Here is a 16,543-nt window from a genome sequence, read left to right as displayed (position 1 = left end):
GAGAAATAGCATAATAACAACTTTCATGTTTTCATTATCATTTGCCTATATTGACTACTGAGTCCGATAAGGGACCCCTTGGATGATCCATTGCTCAATGAAATACTACCTGATTGGAAGTGTGCTGGTTATCAGATATTCATTTGTCGACTCCCGGGTCCCTTCAACGACTGATTTCAACATCATCACCATCCCAACTAACTATGCATGTGACACAAGATTCTCGCTATTGCACGACCAGCAACAAAATGTGGAGTGGACTAATGCGCAAAGGGAATTGGCGGAAGAGGGAGATGATATGGAAGATATAGAGGACATTCGCCTCAAGGTATGTAATGTCTATAATCGCCCTTTTATTATTTGTTCAACTTCTACAGCTCCAATTCTAAGATACTCTTCAGGGATTCTTTGAACCTGTGGAATGCAGACGGAACACTCATGGCTTTCATATGCCCATCCATGCCTGACACCATGAGAAAAACCCTGTTCTCAAAACTCCAGGGCTGTTTCAATGGCGTCAACATCTTTAAGAACAAAATGGGTGACCCAGAGGAGGATAAGTCAGAATGTCCTTTCTCAACTGTGCTTTTTTCTTGGTGGAATCGCTATGGACTCACAGTAAGTTGTTATATACGGACACCTTGCATGTACTGACTTTTCCTTTAAATTGCAGGGTGTTGATGCGCCTGCAAATGTCCATCCACACTACTTGCAGGCTAACGGCCATGCCATCAATTTCACTCAGTGCCTGCCTTATCCTGACAAGGATATGTTCCAGCACGAACAGCTCTACTTAAACATTCAGACCACCTTTCAGAAAGAATTTGAATGGATTGAGGCCGTAGTATGTTACATGCTAAATTATTTGTCTCATATCATTCTGACTATTTCAAGCTTAGGAGAGCATTCCCAGAAGAACACCAAGTTCTAGTAGAACTGGTAAAACTACTCCCAGGCAAAGCAGACTCACCTGTGGTGCCTTTTCTATCTCTTGTTCTAAATGTTAACATCTCCACATTGGCTCACAGAGATGATAAAGACTTGACACTATGTTTGGTTCTACCTATTGGAGAATTTGTTGGAGGAGGTTTGGTGCTTGCTGAGCAGGGTCTGGTCATTGAAGCCATGAACGGTGACTTGTTGGCTTTCTGTTCCAGTGATACAACTCATTTCAATCTTAAATACTTAGGAGAGAAAGTGTCTCTAGTCTTTCATACTTACAGAGAGTTCTTGAAGTGGAAAGAGAGTCGGAATGGATGGGTTGATCATCCTTCCTTCCTTTAATGTTACACCAATAGATTACTACTTTGCCTTTTTGCCAAATGTATATAAATGTCTACTTTATGCTTACTGACTCAATTCTTACATAACCTATGAATGAGTTAATTTAAATGTTATGGGACGTAAATTTTGGTCCTTAACCTTTTAATATTCTATCATGGCGCCCAGAAAAGCAAAAGCAAAAAAGGCTCCAGCTAAAAAAGCCTTGGCAAAACCAACTTCCACTTCCAGTACTTTCACTGCCTCTCAGGCCAAGGAGCTGGAAAAGCTTCTGAAAGCGAAGAATGCTGCAGAATCAGCTCAAGAACAGGAGAAAAAAAAGGTAAGTTGATTTTCTAATGAAAACATACCACTAAATATGTTTTGATAGTCACCAGAAAGCATACAGCTGCTATGCTCCAGGAAGAGGAGATGGAAAGTGAGAAGGAACCTGATATTTCTGAAGACGATAATGTTTCTCCACCGCCTTCTGAGCCTCGTAATCACTCACACACCAGAACTAGTCCTCCATCCTTGATAGGTGGTCCCTCCAAAAAGCCCCACTTACAAACATTGTCCCGTCAAAAGGTCAATACTATTTCAGACTTACTTGCTCATAATGGCTTTTCCTTGGAGGAAGAAGGGGGCGGTGATGATACTAGGATGGTATAAGATGAGGATAGAAATGAGTGTCTACTGTCAGTGGTACCATCTAGAGATGAACAGGAGGAGCAGGACACAGAGGTGAATGTTTCTCTCAAAAAGAGAAAGAATACAGTTTTGGAAGATCAAGAGGTAAATCAAGTTATCAAGTATTCTATTGACTAATATCTAGTATAGGTAGAAGTGGGAGATGATGGCGACTCTAGGAATACTCCTACATCAGGCAGGACATCAAACTGGAAGGCCAAGGTCAACTTATCTGAGTTTTCTACACCTCATGTTCGCCACATCGCGCAGTTGGGAAACAGAGATATGAGACATCATGGAGTACTAGTTGAAGGTTTTCCTTCTACTATTTACAAAGAGGATAAATCTTGGGAAGTGCTAACTCTCGCAACATCGGCTCATAAGAATCTCCAGATTCGTCTTAAGGAGGTGGAAGATGATTTGGATATAAAGGATATGTTGGTTAATTATGTGAGTGATATATACGGAGTTATTTAGAAAACTGACACTAGATGAATAGGCATGGGCAAGGTCTGCGTTCTATGAGAGCAAAGCTCATGATCAAAGCTAGACAAAGAGCACCCACATGGTACGGTCTTACCAATCTTGAGCCTGGAGAGGAGATTGCTTCTGCTTGTCAATGGCTTTTGCAAGAAAACAGATTCTTATATGGAGGGGTCGATATCAAGGTGAGTAGTACATATTGTCTTTCGGCTTCTCTTGATGTTTTGAGCAGGAGAGAACTTATGATCGTACCAAACCTTGGCTAAATCTTGGTCTTGTGTATTTGATAGGAGATCAGTTCTGGACTATCAAGGGAGATGCAATGAAAATGGGTAGGGACAATAATAGATACATAGATTTTCCAGATCCTTTATTGGCTTTGAGCGCCAGTGCAGTAAGTGTTTGATTTAATCCTGGTTCCATCACTAACGCTCTTCAATTTATTTTTTAGATTCAATGCTCTCTAAAAGGCTTCTCCATCAATGGCAAACTCAAAGGCTCTGGTAGTGTGGTGGCTTTCACCGATGAGAATTTTCACTCTGAGTAAGATTCCGAGACCGCCAGGAACAAATATTGATGAATTTTTAGGTGGATGACCTACATCACTCTTCTAGGAGATTTCAAGATCAAGACACCCTCTTTCTATAAGCTTATGAAGATTGATATGTTAGAGGTGCTAGTGTAAGTGAAGATTCCTAAATATGCCCTTTTGGTTTAACATTTCTTTTCATCAGTAAGATGTCCTCTGAGGCTGCCAATATAATGAAGTATTCCACCTCAGTAATGTCTGTTGATATGGACGCTCTTAAAGAAGCCGCTAAGCAGAGGCTGGCTGAAAAGGAGGTTTATTAGATTACTACTAGTTATTTGTCCATCTGTCTCTCTCATATTGTGGTGTTTGCATGTTCTTTTTGTCAATATATGAATATTTTGCATCATTGATTGTTTTGCATCTATGAGTCAGAATGAATCATTATGACTGTTATAAGCTAGAATGGCGAGGTTGGAACAATAATTGAGACCCTGAAATTATGACTATAATGACTCAAAATAGCTAGATTATATGTAAGACGGAAAAGTAAGATCCATAATTGCTGTTAAGATTGGCACCTTGTCATTTTAGCCATAACTGTCATTCTAGGATATATAGCTATAATGGACCATTTTGGATCATAATACAGTACTTTCTTCCATAATTGCAGAGTACACATTTCCTGATGAAGGCTATCTCTAATTCTAGTGAATTAATGTATGATTGAGATAAAGAAGTCTGGTTAGTGACCTTTCTTGGCTTTAATTACTACCTGTATTCTTCTAGGTATACTCTCAAACAATTTCTAGCAATCCTATGCTTTAGCTGAGATATAAAGTGAATAAGGTATTAAAAATGATTGAGATTAATCTTTACTGTATAGCATTTAATTCTAAGTAAAATAGAATATGTATCAAATAAATTAAATAGTAAATAGAATGGTAGTATTGTGATGATAGCAATTTGTCATATCCCGCATTTTGGACCTACATCCAACAATATTCCCATGCCTCATCTGGACCTCCAGACCCTCTGTCCATGTCTCCAGACCTCCAGCCCTCTATCTGTCCAGATCCCTATACACCTAGTAACCTATACCAAACTGATTCAGTGCATGCACAACAAATACTTTCCCATGAGCCTGATACCTCAAAACATTATTATGAAATAATCTCTTTCTGTCCTGAAGTCAGACTAAGGCTGAGGCAATGCCAAGGTCTTCTGTACCTGATAGGTTTTAGCTATTGAAGTAGTGCTGCTGTTGTTTGGTTTGGTCCGGTTCAGAGTGCCCTGGACGAGAACCAAGAACCAGAGCATTGAGAATGGTTCTTAATAGTCTGGTTTAGTTTTTTTGTGGTTTGAACACAAAACAAACTATATATTTTTCAAGCACAAAAAAACATTGACAATTCATGTACATGACATTGAGTAGCCAATCTAACTACCTAGCAGCTGCATACCTCTCTACCTCTAATAGGCTGCCTTCATCAATTATAGTGCGGTGAATGTGGATGGCATAAGGAAATTGTGGCGCAGAGTTGATGTAATCCTCGCACTAGAGAAAGTGCACTTAGATGGAACAGCACTGCCTTAAATAGGCAGATAATCATATGCCATACGAGCTAGTATCGGATATTGCAGCAAGTGTAACTAATTAAGAATATAAGTGGGGAACTGATGAATTTAAGGGATGACTTACACCTCACCATGCCACAATATCATCTGTCTCCTCCAATCATGAAGTAAGGTATGAGGAGAGCTTTTGATGAGGGTCATGCATGTGATGTTCTGTGGCCTGACATTTCATGATAGCATCTCACATCCAGGAATCACTGTACCGAGTCGAAGCTTTTATCATTAACATGGCCATTGGCTCCTTGACAAGTAGTCCTTGTTACGACTAGGATAGGTCGAGCTCTCCCTAGGCGGATTGCCTAATCTGATAGTGGGCTCGCTACTGGAGAGACGGGTTCACAGCTTAGCGGAATGCTAAGGTATCCTCCGACAAGCTTGGTAAGCGCGGCGGCTCGTCAAGCTGTAGGGCTAGCGGAACTATACGACTAAAGGTAGTGTCGGCTTGCCTTTAGGTGCGACTAAGACTGAAGGACTGGGACGGTCTTTCAGAGGAAGTTCTGGGGAAAACCTAGTAGAATCAAGTACAGAAATACATGATCCTGTCTGCTCTATATACTATCGTCCGTGTGCACAGACCAATACTACGTTTGGTAGGTAAGTATGAGTGTATCCATACACGGGCATGTTATCAGATGCCATACAGGCGATTATCTATGCATGAGGCGTACCATGCCTCTTCTATTAGTCCTCAAGGCTAAACATGCCTTGTAGTCTAACTGCGCATGCTGCGGCATGCGGCTTCTCTTCTGACCATGAAGCAGAGCTTCTCCATGATCCGGGTCGAGGACCATCTAGGTCCGTCTAGATGTTGCCTAGGCTGATCTAGGTCACCTAACGGCATCCAGGCCGTTTCTAGGTGTCTCTACGTGTCTCCGTTGAGTCGGTATGTCTTCCAAGACGGTGCATATGGTGGGATAGGGGCTAAGGTCAGGATGACCTCCATACACGGGGTTCTCGGTTACATGTTATTGTAACAGTCCTGAGCCTGGAGGTGCTTCATAATACTTATTAAACCAAGCATCCATCTGAAGTTAGAGACTGGCAGGATACTTAAAGTTGAATAGTACTTACCACTGCTTGAAAACAAGCCCTCCTGCTCGCAACCTTCATTCCAGTCCATTGTTGTTCAATATATGCTAACTTGTAGTCGGAGTCAAGAACTAGCAAAATGAGACATAGACTCAAGAAAAAAAAATGATACTCACCTAGACAGATAAAGTAGATGTCTTAGTTGCTAGCTTTCTGGTAGTACTTCTCAACATTCTTGAGACCCTTCCTAATGGTATCCATGATAAGTGCATATTCTGAATTTGCTACCATCATACACCACATGTTAGCAAGACACTCTAGTGTAGGTATGGTCTGCTAGGCTGTTGGGTATGCGACCGAAGAGAATGATTGTTGTGCAGTCGCAGGCTCCTATAACAAACAATCAGTAAATTTAAAAAAATGAATATACAAATAACTATCTTAAGAACATTATGCACTAGCTGTATCTTTCTCCAGTTGGCTCGATCAAGCTTGAAGTCACTATAGGACTTGTTGCGCAAATTTGAGACTTCTGGACTCTCATCGGCAAGAAGAGTGAAGTGGTTGACAGCCTATGAAAGATGTTAGATACTAAACAGGTGATTGTATGTCTCACTTACCAGGCAAAGAGACAAGAAGTGCTCAAGGCACTTGAACAGGGACACCTAGTGTGTTCTTACTCATATCAAAATCTTGCGAACAATAATACCTTCTTTCTTGCATGATTTCTTGAAGAACACTTGGGCTTGCAGTGATTTGCAAATCTAATTTGTGTCAATAAGAACAATAAGAACTTAAAAACAAAACAAAAGCGACAGGCAATGTCAGCATCTTCACCGTAATCAATAGTGTGACAGATCTTGCATAGTAGTGTTGCTTGAGAGGTGGGTATGACTCCATTAACAAAGTGTTGCACAGCAAGATTCAAAATATGTTCTTGACAGTGAATGTGATGGGGACCTAGAAGCCAGTGGCTACCATCCTCGTCTATGGCCTTCACCACTTCACTCATAGTAGTGTCGTTATTTGAGGCATTGTCTGACATCATCCATCCAACCTATGCAAGCGAAGTCAATACACAGCTGAAGCAAGACTCCGGAAAACACACCTTATTGCGAATACCATATCTGTCTATCATCATCATGAGTATATTACTGATATTGTGGCTACTATCATTGCCTTCAATACAGATGAAATTGAGCTGCTTATTTTTGAGCTCCCACTATAGCAGCTTGTTGGGGAGGGGGGCTCCAAATGTAATGCCCAGTAACTGAAAAAAATGTTCACCGATGATTGATGTCCATGAATCAAATGTCATAGAAACTGTGCTGTCAATATGCTAATGAAATGTTTCAGGACTGGCCACAATATAAGTAGGTAAAAACTCACCACCAGACACTCCTTAATAGTTTTGACCACAGTCATTGCCCAAGACTTAATGGTATCTGTTAACTTGGTGCAATGTGCAATATCTTTGTTAGTCAGGAATAGACATGCATACTGCAATAAACATCGAAATGCTGGCTTATCAATTAATTGTATAGCCTGGCGCCATCTAAATAAATTGGGAATGAATACAAATATAAAAAATCATACCTCATCTTCCATCACAATGAGTTCCATGATGTATTCAAGTTGGCATTCTTTGATAAATGTGGGTGGTTTGCAAATAAGTTTGGTATTGAGAGTTGTTTGTGTGATGGCGAGAGTTTCTCCAGGTGGAATCATGCAAGAGTGCATTGTAATGCCTACAGCATCACAATGCTCCTTGTATACTTGAAAATGTGACTGTTTGTGGTGAATAATGTGTGTGTGCTGTCTTACTAGGATGTGCAAACAGTAAAATTCACCAATTTTCAATATGCTACCATGGTCAACAGTTCAGACAATACCAACTGTCAATAATGTGGTCATTCATGGGGAAAAGTGTGTTGAGTTTTCAAAGGAAGTACTCAGTGACTAAAAAAAAGGGAGAACAGAATCAGTAACTGGCTTGATGCAGTGCTATGATCCTAAAGAAAGTCAACAACGGGTATGATGTAGTGCTATGACTTCAATGAATACAGATGTATGTCTATGCAATGATTCTCAGAGCTATAACAATACTCCCTATCTTCACAAACCAATTGGAGATCAAACTAAGCCTCTAACACGGATTAGCCTGAACTAATACATGGCTTTGAAACCTACTCTCTGCTGCTCAGACACTACATGATGAGTTTGATGCAGGACAGAACAGAGTACACCCTCTTGATGTAGTCTTAAGTGGGCCAAGTTCTTAATATTAGTAACTAACTGCTAGTCTTATTTGTCTTCCCTTGCTAATGAAAATATGTATATTTTCCCCACAGAATTGATTTCTTATGTCTGAAAGAGAACTGGAATATATCTGCACTATATGACTGATAACCATGTACCAGCTAGTGTAAAATGTATGACTCAATGGTGGCCTCAAATATCCTTCTGTATGTCATGGGAAATAGTGTCAAAAAGTGGAATGAAATAAGTTAATATTTCACTCAATAATCTTTGAAGTGAGATTTCAAAAAGAGCCTTATGGTCACTTTTCTTATTTGTCACTCAGTCATTCACACTCAAACTTTAGAGGATACTTGAAAATGGGCTCTGAGATGGAGCTCTCTTTTATTAGAGGGGAAAATGGCCCCTTATATACTACTCTACTAGTGGCTGTGCTACTGATTACTAATCTACTACTAAAGTTTCAAAGAATGTCATAGAATGTTCCAGACTATTCCACCAAACTCCAGTGTTGTCTAATAGAATATTCTAGAATCTTTCAAATCAACATTAGTGGCTGTGCTCTGTGGCTATGCTAACCTGTGCTAGCAAGCTGTGTACACTGCCTCTGCACTGCCTGAATGCTGTACTTCAAAGCTGTGTTCAAACTTTGTTGAGATTCTTACAGTCTGATGTTAACTTGTTAAATACCATAGTGTTGGTCTTGTATATTTGTTATAATGAAGTCTCTGCATGCTTTGTCGTCGTGGGGCATGGGGGTATGGCAGGGAATGCTTACTAAGTGCGTGCCCCGAGGCACAATGGCTGTGAGAAAGACCCCGCAGTCCAGAAAAGGGAGGTACTGAGATTCTGTGCCGGCAGCAAGGATGAATTGGGCGTGTTTGGGTGGTCTTGCATCATGCGTGGCGTGTGTCGTCAAACTCATTGTGGTTTCTCGCTGTGTGGCTTCTCCATCTGTACAAACTGCAAATAAAACTCGTTCCCACCTCCGTCGTGATGTGTTAGGCTGCTCCTGACACCTTTATTTGCCCTTTTCTTTGGCTCTCAATGGAGAACATCTGCGAGCTGCCTGATGGCTTGACTGCAGCTTCGTTGAAGGTGGCCAGAGGCTCGGAGATTGCATTCTGGATTGCGTGCGCCAATGCTGCCGCAGGTAAGAGAGTGATGACGAAGAACAGCCACGTCGATGACCAGCGGCAGAGGCTCGTAAAGTATTATGGTTTCGAGCTCACAGATGGCACTGCCAGTGTGACCGGCCTCATTTCCATTGCCCTGAAGACACGAGAAGAAGATATCAAGGAACACCAGTTGAGCTGGCTTCGGGAGCTCGGGGACGAGTGGAGCAGGACTGCCGCTGAGGGAAAGGAGTTCACACTGTGTGACAGGTCTTCTGGTGAGTCTTTTGTTTTGCTTCCTATTTTCTCGAGTTCACATCAGCTCGCTCCCCACCTTTCTAGAACTATGCAGCACAGACCTTCTTCGGGAGGCTGTCAGCCTTATTGCCAAGCTTGCTGTGCATGCTACGCCATCCGCTGCCATATCCAGCGCTCTGCTCTACCTGGATGGCCAAATGCAGACCGAGAACAACAAAACTGTCTCTGCGCTCATTGGAGCACCCGTGGTGGGGACTCTGTCGCAATCTCACGTCTTTCCAGCTGGAGCAAGCTGCAGAGTGCGACCACTGCATTTGCAGGACCAGCAGCTCCTCTGCCTGTCCTGCCCCATGTCACCAGCGATGCGGCCGTTCTCGACAGCTGCCAGCTGGATATCGAGAGCATGCAGCGTGCCCAGGACCTCCGTGACGCCATCGAACAAGTCGAGAATGGAGCTGTTGGCTGCATCTGCAAACGTTACATCCCCAGAGATGACAGAGCTGCAAAGGCCATGTGGGGCCATCTGAAGGGCAAGGTCACCAAGCACGGGCGACTGTATGGCCTGCTTTCTGGCACTTTCCAAGCTGACAGGGACAGTTTCTTTCAATTTTTCACCGTCTCTGCTGCCATGAATGACAAGAAACGGTGATTGGGCAAGCAGAGCAAGCCCAAGCTGGTCACCTTGAGGTTGGTTGTCGAAGCCATCCCACACTGCCAAAGGGACTTGGCAGATGAGAGAACGAATGTCAGGTATATTGACCCAGTGAGTGGCCGGTTCTCCGAGCAGCTGTGGAGGGCAGTCTGGGGAGATCAAAATGACTGGCACGTCTGGAGGGAACTCGGAAAGGAGTGGTATGAGGGCAGGAAGGCACTCTGAGGGAATTTGGACGAAGATACTTGTTTATTAGGTGATTTTTGGTACATAATACACAGAGTTGAAGTTCAGATCAGCTAGGCCAAAATAAAATGAAAGGAACTGTGCTGAGTATGAGAAGGAAGGGGAATTAGGACTAGTTCAGGTATAAGTGATTGTATTAGAAAGAAAGATTACTGAATATGAGAAGGAATACGAGTGTACCAAGAAATAAAATGGAAGGAACTGTGCTGAATACGAGAAAAAATGAGTTAGAACTTTACCCTCTTTTTATCATTTTGGTCATATTCCACCATGTGCTTGTGGTTGTCATTGGGGGAGTAGAAGTACTGAAACATGGTCAATGCCTCGACCTGTGACCAGCCACCTCAAACAGCAACCATGCTCACATCAAAGCCATAGTTACGGATGTGGTGCTGACAGCCACCTCGTCGGAATGAGTGTGTACCATATAGTGCCTAGGATGAGTATGCAAGACCCTGAAAGTTACCTGTCAAGGTATGGCTGAGAATGCTGGTGGACTGTGACACATAGCATCAACTGCCAGTGTATGAACAAGATTTCTGTGATCCCAGGCTACTCATCACAGGCTGATCATGCAAGACATCTCCTAGCTTCCCAATGCGCAGCAAGAGGGGACCCTTCAATGGGCTGTGAGCTCCATATAGGCTTGCAAGGTGGACAAGGGCTTGCACAGGGCAGAGCCTTGCATCAGCATCATTTGCCCAAAGACGCCAAACATGCAGTACACCAGTCTGTGCTGACTTTTGAGTCTTCAGCCAAATCTCTATGTATGCTCCTACAAAACATTATTTGATTGGTGCTTTCAAGAAAAGAAGCAAAGTCAACACCCACGTTCACCTGGGATGATCTCGACACTTGTGAATTCAAGGGTCACTACCTCCTCAATCCGAAGGAGCATCAGCCATGCAAAAAGATAGGCTGTCTGAAAAAAGGCCACCATGAGGCAAGATAATCATAGGCAAAGTCACACATACATAGCGAACAACCCCCCATCTTCTCTCCTCTAGTGTGTGAGTACTATCTATGCAGTAATCATAGAGCCAGTGCATGTCTTCATGCAGGAGTGCACGTGCAGACTGTGAGACCTCACCAGACCGTGCCTTCATTTTTTCCAGTCCAATCATGAATTCAGACACAGCTCGAGCTCATGTTGGGAGGCCATGGCTGTTGAGAGGTAATTTGTGGATTGACAACCACAGAAAGATGTACAGGTACTTACCAGATGCCAGTATTTTTGTCACAGCGCTACTCAGTGACACTTTCATTTGGCCGACAGTGCCAGTACCAGTAACTCAGTGCTGCATGAGTGGAGATGGCAGTGGAGAACTTTGAAGACTTGTTAGATGCTGACAAACAAATTTGAAGGTACAGAAAACATACCCTTTTGCCCTTGTATCCCTTGTCTTTCTCACCACATTTGTGGGTAATGAAGGCACAGATGTCATAAGGTGTTTGGCATGTGACAGTGGTTGGGCCTCATTCGGTGTTTCACTGCTTGTGGAACACAATATAAGCCTTGATGATTCTGCCAGCACAGTAAGTTACAATCATGAGTGATGAGGTGCCACTCACCTGGCATGTCCATCTCGTGTCCGATCTGTGATACTGCTTCGTGCAATTCCAGCTGCATAATCTGCTAGCTCAGATACATCATTGTCTGGGAAATCTTTGAGACAGCTTGTCATCAGACTATCAAGGTGCTCATCACACCATACAGCCTCTTTAAGGTCCAGCCGGACTCGCTCATCAGCAATCTGCAGTGGGTCAGTTCAAAAAGGTTCAGCCAGTTATTCAGGAGATAGAAATTAATTGAATTTGCCTCACTCTCCACAACCTCACTGTTGTCGTTTTGCATCGTCTTCACTTGAGGCTTCCATTCCATTGTAATAACCTGTGAGCAAAAGAGAGTATCATGTGTGATTCAGTCATTGTCGTCAAAGGCAGTAGGACAGATGTTATTATATTATTTACATAGCAATAATAAATAATTTACAATTTGCTGCTGCTGGAGAAGTCCAGCAGTGAAAGAATTCAGTTTGTAATGAAAAAAGGTGGGACTGTCAAAGGAACAAAAACATACAGTAGAGAAAAACTTCAGCTATGAGGCTCGTAGTGTAGGCCGCTGGCTTGAGCACCCGGTGGACTGTAGGTCGTGCTAGTTGCATTTTTGCATGAGGATGGCATGTTCGAGTTCGAAAGAAGTACACACTGTGTAGATGTGTGCAAGACAACTCCAGTATCAAAGCTTGGGTGATAACGGGAAAGGGTAATAGTGTTGGTCAGCAACAGAGTCATGTTGCGAGGTACTATCTAGCATGCACTGGGACGACTATTGAAGTGGTAGGCAATCTGTCCCTCGCAGCGAGCAGAACATGTGGCAGAAAGTTGTTGTCGGTGGTGGTGGTTGGTAATGGAGCTGTGGGTCAGCCTGGGCACCATCTGTTGACAGGCCGGGTGCCTGCTGAGAGCTGTGGGATGTGATGTGATGTGAGTGACGAGGTGCACGAGTGAAGTGCAAATGAGAGAAACAGAAGGATAAGTCATGGGGCACGGTGTCTTGCCCTCAGTGTCTGTCATTAGTCCATGAGTAGTTGACACAAGGGGAAACATTGACGGCAGTCGGGGGGAACAACCAGAGACAACCTCTGGTGCCCTGCTTCAATGAAGCAAGCAAACTGGTGTCTAATCAAAGACACATGAAAACACTGATAAAAAAAACAGGTCAATATCAGCGTGTTTTCACACGCAATTGGTGGAGCTACAGACTCACCTGCTTGATACTGGCACTGGAGAACTTTTGTGAGCTGCCGCAACTCGCCAAGCGATTTTCGGAGGACGTGTCACTCACATGTTTGCCGTCAAATGCCACCATTTCCTTTTATATTTTTTGCTGTGCCCCAGCTCAATCTAAAGCTTGTCATTCCCAGTATGGTATGACAAGCTAAGTAGCTCAGAAGGCCTCACATCTCTATACTGCCAGTAATTGGCCCAATAAATGTTTTTATTTTCCCTTCAGACTTAGCCTTACTGCGTGACTTGAGACGAGCATGACAAACAATGCTCAAGACATACCCAAAACAGCAACAACGTCACCCAACGCTGTTTGTCATTGCCAGTAACATCCAAAACTTTCGTGCTCATCATTGTTGACAACGAGCTCAACAACTCCCTTGTTTCTCACTTGTTTCCTTTGCTTTTTCTTACCACTTTGTTTATTATATGCACCATCACCTGCCCTAGTATTCATACATTGCCAAAAAATGCAATCAACACGTCATTGTAATTCAACAACTGCCACCATGAGGTTGCCACCCCTTGGTTTTCCTCCCTCCTCCAACAATGACTCCAGCAAGACGTTGGAAAGGCGGTGTATCTCACACTCTCAACATCATTCAAGCCTCTTGAAGGAGCTACATACAATGAACTCTCACCCACAATGGTGTCCAACAAGAACGGTGACATGCACAAAACTTGTTTTGTACATGAACATGGCAAATATTTAGCTTGTAATACCCTTCATAATAGCCTATGATGCTATCTAGAATTTTCAGTGTAGTACCTATATTTTATTTGAGTAATTTCAGATTCAAAAATGAGTGCACTACTACTTAACATTCAGAATAATACTTATCTTTCTGAAAGATTGGTGTCAAACACAAAATTCTTCACTTAGTCAGCAATTTCTCACACTTCCTATAATTTTCTCACACATTTTCACATGTTCTGGAACATACTTTGTGACATATCCTGACATCATATTACATAATCAGTATGTTTTGGGTCACATCCTGAACATGTTCGCTTTTACACGAGCCTCTTATTTTTCACAATACTCAGAGGAAAGACTGAAAGACTTCATACCTCATTACATAATCGGACTCATGTGACTTGGTGACACATTAGGAAACCATGCAGAGACTTCCTTATGACAAATATGCAAGACCAACACTATGGTATTTAACAAGTTAACATTAGACTACAAGAATTTCAACAAAGTTTGAACACAGCTTTGGAGTACAGCATTCAGGCAGTGCAGAGGCAGTGTACACAGCTTGCTAGCACAGGTTAGCATAGCCACAGAGCACAGCCACTAAATGTTGATTTGAAAGCAATACTGGAATTTGGTAGAATAATCTGGAACATTCTATGGCATTCTTTGAAACTTTAGTAGTAGATTAGTAATCAGTAGCACAGCCACTAGTAGACTAGTATATAAGGGGCCCATTTTCCCTTTTAATAAAGAGAGCTCCCATCTCAGAGCCCATTTCCAAGTATCATCTAAGTTTGAAAGTGAGTGAGTGAGTGAGTGAGTGAGTGAAAGATAAGAAGAGTGACCATAAGGCTCTTTTTAGATTCTCACTTCAAAGATTACTGAGTGACCCACTGAGTGAAATATTAGCTTATTTCAATCCATTTTTGACACTGTTTCCCACGACATACAGAGGCATATTTGAGGCCACCATTGAGCCATACATTTTAGACTAGCTGGTACACGGTTATTAGTCATCTAGTGCAGATATATTCTAGTTCTCTTTTAGACACAGGAAATCGATTCTGTGGGGAGAATATACATATTTTCATTAGCAAAGGAAGGAAGACAAATAAGACTAACAGTCAGTCACTAATATTAAGAACTTGGCCCACTTAAGACTACATCAAGAGGGTGTATTCTGTTCTGTCCTGCATCAAACTCATCGTGTAGTGCCTGAGCAGCAGGGAGTAGGGTTTCGAAGCCACATATTAGTTCGGGCTGATCCATGTTAGAGGCTTAGTTTGATCTCCAATTGGTTTGTGAAGATAGGGAGTATTGTTATAGCTCTGAGAATCATCGCATAGACATACATCTGTATTCGTTGAAGTCATAGCACTGCATTGTGCCAGTTACTGATTCTGTTTCCCCTCCTTTTAGTCACTGAGTACTTCCTTTGAAAACTCAACACACTTTTTCCCACGAATGACCACATTATCAACTGTTGGTATTTGTCTGAACTGTTGACCGTGGTAGGATACTGAAATTGGTAAATTTCACTGTTTTCACATCCTAGTAAGACAACGGGTATGCGCGCAGCAATGATACCTTCAAGATATCACAGGTGTGCCTCTGTCTCTAATTTACAATACATATCTCAACTCTTCACACAGGTCTTGCCACTGAATCAGTGTCTAGTCTCAACAATATGCATTCTCAACAAGACTCAATGCAGACCGAAGCTGAAGATGGCACATGGGTGGATTGTGAGGAAGGAGATGTTGTACATGATGACGGGCAGTTAGATGGGTCAGAGGACAAAGTATTCGTGAATGCTGTCTGTGACTATATCAGTTCTCTGTGAGTCCTACTTTCATAGATTATTTTTAACACTAATGTTGCATAGATGGGCTCAACACCGATATCAAGACAAACAGACCTGGCGCAATCGCTTGGACAGCCTACATGCAAACTGGGCACCTCTCCTTGCTGAACTTACGGACACCTACCTTCAGTGGAAGGCATTATCTTCTAGTCACCAAGATGTTATCTCTGTTGATGTTGATTATTCCTTCACCATTCCGACAATCGACATTTTCACACTCAATCACGAAGCTACTATTCCTCACAGTGCAGATAGTATATCTGTCGTGGATTCTCTCTTACGCGCTGGCTACCTGTCCCCCACACCCATCACACCAACGATCGTGATCTCATTACGCACCCTCGAACACTATCGCCTCCTTCACAACCGAAAGTTTTCACTCAGTATTGAAGCATTTGCTAAGGTACTGTGCGACTCCTACAGTGTGAGTTACTAATCTACTATTTGCTCACTATACTATTCACTAACTTATGTACTTCATTAGTTGCCCTTCTGCCGAAGGTACCGCATCCTTCTTTCAGATGCCTTCGATGTGTATCTATCTCTCCTCAGGAATGTTGAGAAGTGTGTGTTAGCAGCCCTAGGATGTGACACACCCAACTGGCAGGTCTTAAATGCCTGTCCCCCCTGCACTTATGAAGTAGTTGATGAACCGCCTCTTCATTTCGGCCGATTCTATGTACTTGATGGGGGAAATTCTGCGAAGCGCATGGCATCAGTAGGATCTCGTGACATTGCTGATACACGGCATTTTGTCGAGTCCGACTATCTCCTTCCACGGGATTTCATTGATACATTCACACGCGATGTACATCGCCAAGATGCTGTCACAACTGCAGAGGCTGACATCAATGACATGACTGACAACCCACCCGAACCAGAGAATCCAATTGCTGCCAACTGCACCAAGAACTGGAAAGCAACAGTGGGTGACGAGAAAAAACATATGTGGGGCATCTTTGAGGAGGCTGGGATCTTTGTCGCCATATGTCGTCATGGCTTTTTGTTGTGGTATGCGGACATGGTATGA

At 42.8% G+C, this 16,543-nt stretch overlaps 5 protein-coding genes across 5 annotated transcripts; 4 read left to right on the top strand and 1 right to left on the bottom strand.

Moving 5' to 3' along the window:
- Positions 1 to 384: 384 nt before the first annotated feature.
- HD556DRAFT_1197282 (uncharacterized protein) lies at positions 385 to 1,155 on the top strand (the record flags this gene model as incomplete). The annotated part of the gene is made up of 3 exons (XM_041296305.1): positions 385 to 618; positions 674 to 844; positions 895 to 1,155. Coding segments are annotated over 3 exons (666 nt in total), but the record flags the coding sequence as incomplete, so codon positions are not given.
- Positions 1,156 to 1,438: 283 nt separating this feature from the next.
- HD556DRAFT_1304770 (uncharacterized protein) lies at positions 1,439 to 3,285 on the top strand (the record flags this gene model as incomplete). The annotated part of the gene is made up of 9 exons (XM_041299701.1): positions 1,439 to 1,603; positions 1,684 to 1,909; positions 1,964 to 2,055; positions 2,101 to 2,400; positions 2,442 to 2,618; positions 2,666 to 2,827; positions 2,885 to 2,976; positions 3,022 to 3,114; positions 3,168 to 3,285. 9 exons carry the CDS (start codon positions 1,439 to 1,441, stop codon positions 3,283 to 3,285), a joined length of 1,425 nt encoding a protein of 474 aa, XP_041164497.1.
- Positions 3,286 to 8,935: 5,650 nt separating this feature from the next.
- On the top strand, positions 8,936 to 10,138 carry HD556DRAFT_1304769 (uncharacterized protein; the record flags this gene model as incomplete). Its single annotated transcript, XM_041299700.1, has 4 exons — positions 8,936 to 9,281; positions 9,346 to 9,520; positions 9,544 to 9,906; positions 10,012 to 10,138. 4 exons carry the CDS (start codon positions 8,936 to 8,938, stop codon positions 10,136 to 10,138), a joined length of 1,011 nt encoding a protein of 336 aa, XP_041164496.1.
- Positions 10,139 to 10,386: 248 nt separating this feature from the next.
- Positions 10,387 to 12,324, bottom strand: HD556DRAFT_1304768 (uncharacterized protein; the record flags this gene model as incomplete). The annotated part of the gene is made up of 11 exons (XM_041299699.1): positions 10,387 to 10,488; positions 10,525 to 10,593; positions 10,723 to 10,934; positions 10,991 to 11,081; positions 11,134 to 11,180; positions 11,379 to 11,404; positions 11,540 to 11,674; positions 11,732 to 11,816; positions 11,870 to 11,913; positions 11,999 to 12,050; positions 12,240 to 12,324. 11 exons carry the CDS (start codon positions 12,322 to 12,324, stop codon positions 10,387 to 10,389), a joined length of 948 nt encoding a protein of 315 aa, XP_041164495.1.
- Positions 12,325 to 15,523: 3,199 nt separating this feature from the next.
- HD556DRAFT_1229992 (uncharacterized protein) lies at positions 15,524 to 16,543 on the top strand (the record flags this gene model as incomplete). The annotated part of the gene is made up of 2 exons (XM_041297317.1): positions 15,524 to 15,937; positions 15,998 to 16,543. The coding sequence occupies 2 exons, from the start codon at positions 15,524 to 15,526 to the stop codon at positions 16,541 to 16,543; spliced, it is 960 nt and encodes a 319-aa protein (XP_041164494.1).

This window comes from Suillus plorans (assembly GCF_016647745.1).
Source record: "Suillus plorans strain S12 chromosome Unknown HD556scaffold_8, whole genome shotgun sequence".
In the NCBI taxonomy this organism is placed as follows: Eukaryota; Fungi; Basidiomycota; class Agaricomycetes; order Boletales; family Suillaceae; genus Suillus; species Suillus plorans.
The sequence above is the reverse complement of the archived record's forward strand: the minus strand, read 5'-3'. Positions and strand labels throughout refer to the sequence as shown.